The 12,349-nt window shown below is 44.6% G+C and overlaps 1 protein-coding gene across 5 annotated transcripts in view; it reads left to right on the top strand.

Moving 5' to 3' along the window:
* FLVCR2 (FLVCR heme transporter 2) overlaps positions 1-12,349 on the top strand; it is a 71,795-nt gene that overhangs the window by 43,694 nt on the left and 15,752 nt on the right. For 3 of the 5 annotated variants that reach the window (XR_002724885.3, XM_023184370.2, XM_023184390.3), the window contains exon 3: positions 3,135-3,275. The exons of 1 other annotated variant lie outside the window; for it this stretch is intronic. Coding sequence is in view for 3 of the 4 variants with exons in the window: in XM_023184370.2 (XP_023040138.1) it covers positions 3,135-3,275 (141 nt within the window). In the remaining variant the exon portion in view is untranslated. The remainder of the gene's footprint in view (positions 1-3,134; positions 3,276-12,349) is intronic. One more of the 5 variants, XM_023184381.3, reaches the window with a different exon arrangement.

Here is a 12,349-nt window from a genome sequence, read left to right as displayed (position 1 = left end):
TTCTGAAAAAACAAAACTGAAATTGATCCATAAAACTAATAATCTCATAGATTAACCCGACAATACTTGAGGATCATAGTTCTTTAATGCTTTTTTAAAAATTATAAGAGTAATGTATGCTTATTATAGAAAAATCTAGAAAATACAAAAAAGTATAGAGAAAGGAATGACCATTAACTTGTCATTGTACAAGTTAATCCTAACCATGAACCTCAGATAACTACTGTTAATGTTTTATTTATTTATTTATTTATTTATTTTTGGAGATGGAGTCTTGCTCTGTCACCCAGGCTGGAATGCAGTGGCGCAACCTCAGCTCTCTGCAACCTCTGCCTCCTGGGTTCAAGCGATTCTCTGCCTCAGCCTCTCGAGTAGCTGAGATTACAGGCGGCTGTCACCATGCTCAGCTGATTTTTGTGTTTTTAGTAGAGACGGGGTTTCACCATGTTGGCCAGGCTGGTCTGGAGCTCCTGACCTCAAGTGATCCGCCCGCCTCGGCCTCCCAAAGTGCTGGAATTACAGGCATGAGCCACCATGCCCGGCCACTACTGTTAATATTTTATATCCATGTGCATTTAATGATTGAGGTATTTCGTAAGATAAATTTACATCCCCTTTTCTCAGCTAGGTGATATTATATGGGCTATGATAAATTTAGAACCAGCAAGACAGAGGTTTTTATTTTCAGTTAGTCACCCGTCTAAAGGTTAACCAGCTTTCTTCCTAATACCTGGAAGTTCCACCTCACATGTTAAAGGTTTCATTCCTGCCTAGTGACCCCACCTCCAGAGTCAAGCAGTTCTATAATTGGGTACCTCATTCAACCGTTCTCATTGCGTTGTTCCCCGCCAAGAATCCAGGATGAGAAAGGCTGTCTAATGGGTTTAAAAGCTGGCAGAATGTATTAGACAGAGACCTTGGTGTTCCTGGTAAGGTGAGAAGCAAGGGAGCTGTGGATGAGAGCAGGGAAGAATGATACAGCCATGGGCCTCTTAGCCAGACTTTGAGTTTCAAATTACATGTCCAGCTCCAAATTCTCAAGCAGATGAGGGCCTGGTCCTTTGCAGTTGAAAATCTGGAGGTAGGACATTTCTGTTTGGGCATTTTATTATCAAGCACAGATGGATAGTCGCTAATTGAGTAAAGACCTGAACAATCTTATCTGAATTCTGGTTCGTGGTTGCCAAATCCTTAAGCCAACACCTGCTGATGTAAAGATAAGCAAACTTTTTGCCTTGCATTCTTTCCCCCGATTGAAGGGAAGGTGAAGGGGCAAGACAATGGATGAGAGGCTCCCAACTGTAATATCCAGCACAGTTTCTACGGAAGGAGGAAGCAGGGCTCTGAAGTCTGCGCAAGGGCATTTTCTGGGTGGAGGGCCCCTTTGATCTGCCAGGAGAGTAAATTTCATTTCCACGGCTTCCTCTAAGTGGCGACAGTCTACTGACCTTTCAGGAGCATTCTTTTGGGGTGTAGAGGAGGCCACAAGGTGCTTATTTGGGAATTTTTCTCTTTTTCTTTTGATACAGAGTCTCACTCTGTAGCCCAGGCTGGAGTATGTGGTGCAATCTTGGTGTGCTGCAACCTCCGCCTCCCGGGTTCAAGTGATTCTCCTGCCTCAGCCTCCCGAGTAGCTGGGACTACAGGTGTGTGCCACCATGCCTGGCTAATTTTTGTATTTTTAGTAGACAAAGTGTTTTACCATGCCTATTTTTAGTAGACACGATGTTTTACCATGTTGGCCAGGCTAGTCTTGAACTCCCGACCTCAAGAGATCCACCTGCCTTGGTCTCCCAAAGTGCTGGGATTATAGGAGTAAGCCACCACTCCTGGCCACGTATTTAGATTTAATAGGGGAACCACTTTAGCCAAACAACTAGTTAAACTGATCTGCCCTCTAGAAAATGGACTGGCGATCAGTACAGTCAACGGAGAAGCATATATTAATCTTCTTGTTTCTATCATGAGGCAAAGGTCTGATTCAGACTTTCAGAAATGAGGAATGGACCCTAGATTTTTCTTTTTTTCCTGCAGAAAAAGACCCCTTTCACTTATTCAGGGAATATTTATCAACTGCTGCATGCCATGCTCTGTGCTAAGCATGGGCAACATAGTTCCTTTCCCCTTGGGAGGAGCTGTGGCACTAAGCCATTAACTGGGCTCACCAATCCCAAAACTTTAGCTTTGTGTTGCCAGTGTGTTTTTTCAGTTCTCTGTGGTATGTTATTTGCTGGTTTTTATGAGTTTCCTTGATCTTTGAACACTGCCTGAGAGGTCCAATAATTTCAGCCTTCCAGAGGTCTAAAAAAAAGTAATCAGGGCTGGGCGTGGTGGCTCATTCCTGTAATCCCAGCACTTTGGGAGGCAAAGGTCAGGAGTTCAAGACCAGCCTAGCCAACATAGCGAAACCCCGTCTCTACTAAAAATACAAATGTTAGCCAGGCATGGTGGTGTATGCCTGTGGTCCCAGCTACTCAGCAGGCTGAGCCACAAGAATCGCTTGAACCTGGGAGGCGGAGGCTGCAGTGAGCGAAGATCATGCCACTGCACTCCAGCCTGGGTGGCAGAGCGAGACTTCGTCTCAAAAAAAAAAAAAAAAAAAAAGAAAAGGAAAAAGTAATCAGGCCGGGTGCAGTGGCTCACGCCTGTAATCCCAGCACTTTGGGGGGCCAAGGCAGGCAAATTGCTTGAGCTCAGGAGTTTGAGACCAGCCCAGGCAACATGGCAAAGTCCTGACTCTATAAAAAATACAAAAAATTATCCAGGTGTGGTGGCACATATGCCTGTAGTCCCAGCTACTCAGGGGACTGAGATGAGAGAACAGCTTGAGCCCAGGAGGTGGAGGTTGCAGTGAGCCGAGATGCTGCCACTGCACTCCAGCCTGGGTGACAGAGCGAGACTCCATCTCAAAAAAAGAAAAAGAAAAAAAAGTATAAAGGGATCATTCACTCAGCCTCAAACAATGAGAAGCAGCTTCAAGAAGAGGGCTGTTAAGGGTTTAATTGAAGAATTAATATTTCCTTTGGGAGTCTTAGCTCCTCTCAGATGATGGAGCAGCTTTCACTTATGTGGAACTAGCTCTGCTGGGGTGGGACCATGGGAAATTCCAGCCATCTCTGTTTTTTTCCTTTCAGTGTTCAAGGAGAAACCTAAATATCCCCCCAGCAGGGCCCAATCCCTGAGCTATGCCTTGACCTCTCCTGATGCCTCGTACTTAGGTTCCATCGCCCAGCTCTTCAAAAACCTCAACTTTGTGCTGCTTGTCATCACCTATGGTAAGGCGCCAATGTGTGTAGGAATGCATTAGAACTGGAAATGGTAGACAAGAGGCCTGATGTGTCTTCACATATTACTCTTTCCAAAGCCCAAATGTGCTTGGAAAGTTGTTGTCTAGGGTCAATCCAGAGGACCCAGCTATGCCCAAGGGCCTTTGCATGTGTTATAAAGTCCACCTAGAAAATAATTTCTTCCTACGTCAGGTTATCTGACAAATGCCTGTTGGTCCTCCAAGTCTCATCTCAGTATCACTTTTGTAAAGCAGTAGTAGGTAAAACTTTCCCTCTCTTACCATGCTATTCCTTATACATCTTAACAGATGTCATTAAAAAGAAAATTTTTTGCAAGTCTATTTCCCCATCAGACTGAACTCTCGAAGATTGTGGATTTATGTTTTTCATCTTTATAGTTCTTCAGCAGTGACTGGCCTCGAGTGACTATTCCAGTAGTTACTAAATTCGTAAATTAATTAATGCATGCATGCATATATGTGTTTTGCCACATGAGTCAGTCCTCAACAGTCCTCCCTCATCCTGTAATTGACTTCCATTTTATCTGATTGCACAACAACATCCCTCTTTCATTTCATTTGCTTGGCTCTTGGAAAGATAAATTGGAATTTTTTTTTTTTTTTTTGAGACGGAGTCTCGCTCTGTCGCCCAGGCTGGAGTGCTGTGGCCGGATCTCAGCTCACTGCAAGCTCCGCCTCCCGGGTTTACGCCATTCTCCTGCCTCAGCCTCCCGAGTAGCTGGGACCACAGACGCCCGCCACCTCGCCCGGCTAGTTTTTTTGTATTTTTTAGTAGAGACGGGGTTTCACCGTGTTAGCCAGGATGGTCTTGATCTCCCGACCTCGTGATCCGCCCGTCTCGGCCTCCCAAACTGCTGGGATTACAGGCTTGAGCCACCACGCCCGGCCGATAAATTGGAATCTTAATGCTAATGTGTTGGCTTTCTTTCCCAGCATGGTGTTTTCTGTATCTTCTTTCAAACCTGTAATAAGATCGTTGGATCGAACAAGGGCAAAGACAGAGCCTCATGGCGTTCCACTAAAGAGTGTCCTCCAGATGAATGCCAGTCTGTTAGTACCCTTAGTTCAAGCTGCTACATATCTACCCACCTTTATTGCTATTCAGCCTACATTTGGTCATTTAATCCACCAGTTAAAGTTTGATTAAAACCAAGAGTTAGCAAATGTGTGACATGTACAGTAACCATATGAAACAAAGAAATAAAATTGGTTTGACATGACTTATTCTTAGTGAAACCCCAGTTAGCCATGGCTTCATGTTGCCTACGGACTCAAAAGCTATTGCTTTATAACAACAACAGTGCTTACTCTGTGCCAGGTGCTTTCCACATCTGATTTTATTTAACTTCCAGTACACCTATGTGATGTTGGTACTAAAATTATCCCTATTAAACAGATGAGGAAACTAAACTCAAAGTAGTCAAATAACTAGCCCAAGATCACACAACTCTCAAGTGGCAGGACCAGAGTTCAAATACAAGTTCATCTAACTCCAAAGCCTCATTCTTTTTTTTTTTTTTTTTTTTTTTAAGACAGTTTTCCTCTTGTTGCCCATGCTGGAGTACAGTGGTGCGATCTTGGCTCACTGCAGCCTCTGCCTCCCCTGCTCAAGCAATTCTTCTGCCTCAGCCTCCCGAGTAGCTGGGATTAGAGGCATGCACCACCATGCCCGACTAATTTTTGTATTTTTAGTAGAGCTGGGGTTTTGTCATGTTGGCCAGGCTGATCTCAAACTCCTGGCCTCAGGTGATCTGCCCACCTCGGCCTCAAAAAGTGCTGGGATTACAGGTGTGAGCCACTGCGCCCAGCCAAAATCTGCATTCTTAATGCCTGTTCTGTAATTGCTGATGTTCCTTCCTAGAATTGTTCCAGAGTTTCATTTTAGGCTCATCAATACATTTTATATCAACTGAAACGTTTATTTGCTGAGACACTAGATAAGAGGGTGGCTTTATCCTGGTAGAGGGGCAATCCCGTTTTTCAGGCATACATAGAAATTAGGTGACCTTTCATCTGGAATAGCCATAGATGACCAGGTTCGTCTTCAAGATCTCGATCCCCCATTCCTCATTTCCTCCAGTTTCTCAGTTCTCTGAGTATGTCTCCCCATTCATCCGCAAAACAAAGACAAAGTTTCCAAAGCTTAGAGACGTCCAACTAAGGAAGTTACAATTTCCCCATCACTGGGAGGTGTTCAAGCATAGATGGGACTAACCACTTGGTGGGAATGTTGTAGGGAATCTCAGGCTGAAGATGGATAGTGAAACCAGATGGCCTTTGGGGGCCCTTGTAGACTCAGGATTCCATGACTCTAAGAGCTTTTACTTTTGCTAGAGTTAAATATTGTGAGTGCATTGACCTCTGACAACCATAAACCTTGTTGCATCTAACAAGAGGGTATTTGAGGCCCACCTGGGATTCTAGGGCAGATGAGTACTTCATAAATATTTTCTGTGCTGAAAATGGTGACAGCGGTGATAACTGGGCAGTGGTCCCGTTCCAAAGGCTATGGTCCTCAGTACTGGAGGTTGTTGGTGTCAGGGCCAGGTCACTGACTCATGAGAACAAGAAACAGACAAAATGTACCAGGAACATTGTTACTCCTGGTCTTCGAGGGGCTCAAGCCTAGGCCATGCTGTGGGGAGCAAAGCTACTCCTCCTCCTTCCTCTCGCATGGCTGGTTGCTCACATGGTCTTTAATCTGACAGAGTAGTTTTAATCCTGTGCTCCTGGACACTTTTCCTTATCTATTTGATAAAATGATAACCCAGGAAATAAATAGAAAAGCACTTCTTGAATGGTGGAGTAAGGACCTTAGAAAATCCACTCCTCTATAAAAACAAGAACAATGGCCAAAAATGTCAAAATGAATTTTTTCAGAACTTTTAACAAATGACGTGCAACAATCCAAGCAGCATTTATTTAAGAGAAATGGCTAAATATCAGTAAGAACAGTGGGCCTTGTGTTTTCACTTGCCCTATTCCAATCCCCAGTTCTCCCAGGCTCTGCAGTAGCCTTGACCACTACAGCCTTGCAGCCATGGGTCTGTGGCATCTAGCAGCCTCATAGCCATGGAGCTGTGCAAACCAACTGCCTTATAGCCGTTGGAGGGAGTAAAGTCGATTTGGAGCTCCACCCCTGAGAAGTACTATTTGACCTACCTAGCAGGTCCCCAGAAAAGCCCTGGACATGTTGTTATTTGACCTGACTTGGCGTTTGCTTATGGGAAAAGCCCTATTGCCAGGGCATTTGTTGAAAACAATCAATGGCACTGCTTAGCATTGTAGCTGCCTGCAGTGGGGATAACAGTTGGGGTGAACAAGAGGCTGGCTGAAAATGTTGAAAGGAAACTCTGGAGAATGTGATGTCCATGTGGGGCTCTTTGCCAAAAAGAAAATGATTCTTAGACTTAATCACAGATTTGAAAAAAATTTTGATTGAAGAATCATGTTAATTGCTTTACATGTATTATCTCATTAAATTTTCAAAACTAACCTATGACATAAGCCCTTTGTTTCATTTTAGACATGAGGAAACTGAGGCTCTAGAGATTTAGTTTCTTGCCCATAGGGCAAGAACTATAGGCACTTCCTCCAACTGTTAATCTTTGCTTTCTTCTCCTACTGTGTTTGTTCTGAATTAAAACAAACAAAAACAAAAACAATTTTTTTTTTTTTTTAACAGAATCTTGCTCTGTCACCCAGGCTGGAGTGTAGTGGCATGATCTCGGCTCACTGCAACCTCCACCTTCCAGGTTTGAGCAATTCTCCTGACTCAGCCTCCCGAGTAGCTGGGATTACAGGTACCTGCCACCATACCCAGGGAATTTTTGTTTTTAGTAGAGACAGGGTTTCACCATGTTGGCCAGGCTAGTCTCAAACTCCTGACCTCAGGTGATCTGCCTGCCTCGGCCTCCCAACAAAAACAATTTTCTAAAATGCCCGCTGTCAATTCAACTAGATGCTTTGAAATCCTCCAGAATTACCCCAGTCTTCCTAATCCCCTTGCAGTTTCATATTGGGCTTTGAAGAATGAAATGGTTCATACTTTTTACATTGTACATGTAGTGTTCATATTTAGCTCTGAATTATATGCATTTAAAGAGCATGTGGCTGGGAATTAAACAGGCAACAGCATTTCACAGGCACACGTATTGGACGTGGGTGGACATGTCTTAGGTTAAGAGCCTTGAGTGCTGGACTCGTAAGTTCAGAGCTGCCTCGAAAGAAATGGGAGGTCTGAGTTTTGGTGTCAGCTCTGCCAGTTACTGAGTGTACTACCTTCACCCATCTCTGCTGCCCATCCTTCATCTCTTTAATACTCTCCACCCCCACTAGAAAACAGTAATGACACTTACTTCCCATTGGAGTGTTCTGAATGGAAGTGAAAGCTTTTTTTTTTATTTTTTTATTTTTTTATTATACTTTAAGTTCTAGGGTACATGTGCATAACGTGCAGGTTTGTTACATATGTATACATGTGCCATGTTGGTGTGCTGCACCCATCAACTCGTCAGCACCCATCAATTCATCATTTATATCAGGTATAACTCCCCAATGCAATCCCTCCCCTCTCCCCCCCTCCCCATGATAGGCCCCAGTGTGTGATGTTCCCCTTCCCGAGTCCAAGTGAGCTCATTGTTCAGTTCCCACCTATGAGTGAGAACATTCGGTGTTTGGTTTTCTCTTCTTGTGATAGTTTGCTAAGAATGATGGTTTCCAGCTGCATCCATGTCCCTACAAAGGATGCAAACTCATCCTTTTTTACGGCTGCATAGTATTCCATGGTGTATATGTGCCACATTTTCTTAATCCAGTCTGTCACTGATGGACATTTGGGTTGATTCCAAGTCTTTGCTATTGTGAATAGTGCCACAATAAATATACGTGTGCATGTGTCTTTGTAGTAGCATAATTTATAATCCTTTGGGTAGTTCAACCATTATGGAAGTGAAAGCTTTTAATGCAGTTGAGAATAAAGACATGACATGCCTCCAGGCTGCCAGGCTGCCATTGCCAGACTACAATGCTATTGCATTGGAAAACTTACTGATTTCCAGCATTGCTTCTTTGGTCCAAACCAGATTTCACTAAGAGGAGGAGTAACTGTCCTGCAGCTGGTGGTATTGTATTTGCAGTGGCTTTCCAAGTGGTTTTCCAAACTGATGAGTCAACTGCCCAGAGCTGAGGTGCAGCAATAATTGAAGGCCTTGGAGTAAATCGAGGGTGCAAGTGTTGCTGGCTTTTCCCTAGACTTCTGGCTACACTCTTAGAGGTAGGGTTGAGAGATAAAATAAAGATCATCCTGTTAATTTGAATTTCAGCTAAACAACAAATACTTTTAATATAAATATGTCTTATGCAATATTTGTGGCATATTTATACTAAGAACTAGTATTTATTACAAATGTATTTATTTGCTATTTTTTTTGAAATCTGCCAATTCAGTTTAGAGGGGAAGAGATCCAGGGGTTGAGCTTGGGTTTGATGTTGCTGAAATATCACATCAGTAAGAAACTGCCAGTAAAACACCCTCTCTCCTTCAACTTTGGCAATGCGGGAAGACTCAGGGAACCAGAAATTCCACGTGTCGGACGGTGTTTTTGGTGTGTTTCAGGGGGGGGGGGGGGGGGGGGGGATGGAGAAGGGAACCTTCCTCTGGCTACCTTCTCTTTGTGTCTCTGAGTCTTGCATTCACATGGCCTCCTCTAATGTCTTATGATCAATGGTATAACAACTGCCCTGTTGAAAAGAATTGTTGGAAAGACTTCTCTTCTAGAAAATGGCATACTCAAAGGGCATACTTTTTCCATAGTTATGCCCCAGCCTTGCCGCCAGCAAGATTATTCATGCTTCTGAATAAACTTCCAACACCTCTGGCATCTGAACTCAAAGTCTCGACTTGTATATCCCAAGGTTCACCTTCCCTTGGGGCTCTCAGTGCTTTATCATTGTTCCACCTACATGGGCCTAGGGAAGGCGCTTCATGCCCCCTCTAAAATCCTAGCTGAAGAGTGGGCATAAAATCCTTCTCCGGATTCCCGGGAGCTTTGTCGAGGTCAGACTGGCCCCTTAAAACAAGAACTAAAGGGAAATGCAGAATAACCAAAACCCAAAGATATGATCTGGGGTCAGTGTTTCCCAGACTTCCTTGAGGACAGGACCCCCTGGAGTGTTTGATTGAATGTGTACATAGATTTCCGGAAATTCAAATTCAGAAAGTCTGGTTTGGGGCCTAGGAATCTGCTTTCTCCCAGCATTTCAGATAATTCTGACTTGCAGCAGAGTTGAGAACCTCTGAGGTAGCTGTGTGATGGGTCTTGAAGGCCCTTCCCATCCCAGCTGCCTCCATGTTAACCCCACCACCTGGGAGCCTGGGTCTGGTCCCTGATCTTTTGCATCTTGAAGGCCATGTATTCTCAAATTCCAGACATTTTAACAAGTGCATTGGGGTTTTATTGTAGTTGCTAAAGATGCAGATTCCTGGGCCCCATTCCAAGAGATTCTGATTCAGTAGGTCTATGGTAGGGCCTCAAAATCTGCATTTTTAAACTTTAAGGAATTCTAATGTCAGTAGTCACTGGAACACAGTTTGAATAAAACTGTTATTGGCTGGGCTTGGTGACTCACACCTGTAATCCCAGCACTTTGGGTGGCCAAAGTGGGAGGATCTTTTGAGGCCAGGAATTCAAGACCAGCCTGGTAAACATAGTGAGACCCCAAAAAATTTTTTACAAAGAAGAAAATTGTTTTTGACAAAGGAGAGAAAGAGACTCAGAATGATGACAGAGTCCTTTCTGCCTCTCTAAAGCCTGCCTTCTCAGTAAGTGGCACGTCTCCCAGGCGACTGATTCCAGGAATGACCAGGCCTTTCAGGGGAGATCACGTTTTCTCTTCCCTGGCCCAGCAGGCTCACCTTGCTGAGGATGATCAGATCTGAATAGAATGCAGTCACCCGTACTCCTGTAAGAGGTACTCACGCAGGAAGGAGCATGCATTTCATTCCTGCCCTTCTGTGTGGAATGCCCAACCCCTGTGTTTAGGCAGTAGAGTGGACTTATGCTGGTTAACCATGTCTGGAAACCTTTGACAATATGGTGAGGGACATCTAGACCAAAGATGGATTCAGAAAACATGCATAGGCTCCTGATTCCTCTAAGGTGGGGCTGCAGAAACAGTGGAACAGATTGGCAGCCTTCCAGAATGAACCTCTGCTCTTCCTTCCCTCCCACCCCCCTTTAACCCCAATTCAGTCTCCTGTCTGGCCTGGAGCAGGGATGGCTGTTGGTTAACCACACTGCTCTAGGGAGCCAGTGCTTCCACCTGGAGCACGATCAGAATCACCTGGGAGGCTTGTTCAAATGCAGATTGCCGGGGGCCTCACTCCCCCGAGTTTCTGCTGCAGTAGGTCTGGGGTGGAACAGAGACCACACTTTGGAAACTATTTCATGAAACCATTGAGCCCCAGAAAAACCATTCGGCTTCAGCAGTATGGGTCAACTTGTTCAGGACTCTGTTCTCCAGGCCTTTATCAGGACCAGTGAAAGCATTGGTGTATTTTTTTTTTTTTTTTTTGCTCCCAGTCCTTCTGGATAATTTCCTTCCTTTTTCTGTGGATTCTGCCCTCCTTGGCTCATCACAGTTAGGAAAGCAACCGTTCCACCTGAAGCTAAGCCTGAGTTGGAACATTCCTCACCCTTTGCAGTGTCAGACTAGGGCAAGAGGCTTAGAGAGGAGCGGGAGGAATGAACGGGAAGAGGGGAGGAGACTGTTTTCTTTCTTCTCCTTCCCATACTCCACCTCACTTGACTTTTCAGGAATGTCTCCTTGTGGGACCTCTTGACTCAGAAATGGACTTTCTAAGTGGCTGAGTGTGTGCTATGAAGGTTAGATGGGAATGCCGCTTGAATGAGATGTTGCTGAGAGCCTCATGATCATTGCAACCATCAGCCTGACAGTTGTAGTGACATTTGGGGACATGTCTGGGTTTATTGGCTCACTGTGGCTCTGTGCTGCTCAGGAGGCTGCATTGGGCCCAGCTTTGTTGCATTCCTAGGGTGACCTGCTGGGAGAGGCTGGGACATGAGGAAATTGTTCAGTGACCTGAGCTGAGAAAATCTGATTCAAGAGTCAGCTTTGTGAGGATGTAAAGCAGAGTGATTAAGATCAAGAACTCTGGAGCCACATGGCCTGAGTTCAAATCCAGTTCCATCACTTAATAGCTGTGTGATTGCAAAGCAAATTATTTCCCATTTTGCAAGAGAATTTGACCTTTGCTTAACTTTGTATCTTTTCCCCCCCGGGAACCGATGAAGGGAGTGTGTAACTATCTTTAGGCAACATTGCTTATGATAAAAATGTGCTCTGGTGATAGAAATGGACAGGGAGATCTATTCATTCTTGTGGGAAGCCATTCTTTGTGCTTCCCTGAGTACAATGACTCTTTTCACTGGCCTGTCACTTATGGGACCCCTGGAAGTGACGCCTACAGAATTGTTACAAGTAATAGTGGCGCCTGTGAGCATTAAGCCAGGGTGGTTGCCATACTCACCTTTCCTTGCACGTTAGCCATCATCTGAAAGAGAGTAGCTTCTGGAAAGCTGTATGAACTGGAGTTCTATGGATTGGTTCCATTGAAGAGGAACTCCTGAGGCTGCCCCGCCCACAAGCTATGTGTCCTGACTTACACCCTCCCAAGTGAATCTAATATGGAGTGTGCCGGTGGTAGTCTTGTGTGCCTCAATGTTTAGTTAAAGTTAGAAAGACCCCCGGTGGGCATTATGGAGTGGTTGTATTTGTTGTTTTAACTGTGTGTGCATCTTTGTTATCTCTGAAATGGTGATGATAATGCTCCCTACTTTCTAGGGTTGTTATAAAGTGTCTAATCCATAGGTGTGTGCAGCTGCCATTGTCATCATCATCATCATCATCATCACCATTGAAGGGAGGCCAGGAGGCCTTTGCTCCTTTGGGTCAGTTCCAGTCTCAGCTACTCACTTGCTGTATGGCTTTGGGCAAATGACCTTATTCGCTAAAGATACA

This window comes from Piliocolobus tephrosceles, chromosome 6 (genome assembly GCF_002776525.5).
Source record: "Piliocolobus tephrosceles isolate RC106 chromosome 6, ASM277652v3, whole genome shotgun sequence".
NCBI lineage: Eukaryota > Metazoa > Chordata > Mammalia > Primates > Cercopithecidae > Piliocolobus > Piliocolobus tephrosceles.
This window is presented reverse-complemented; position numbering and strand designations above follow the sequence as displayed.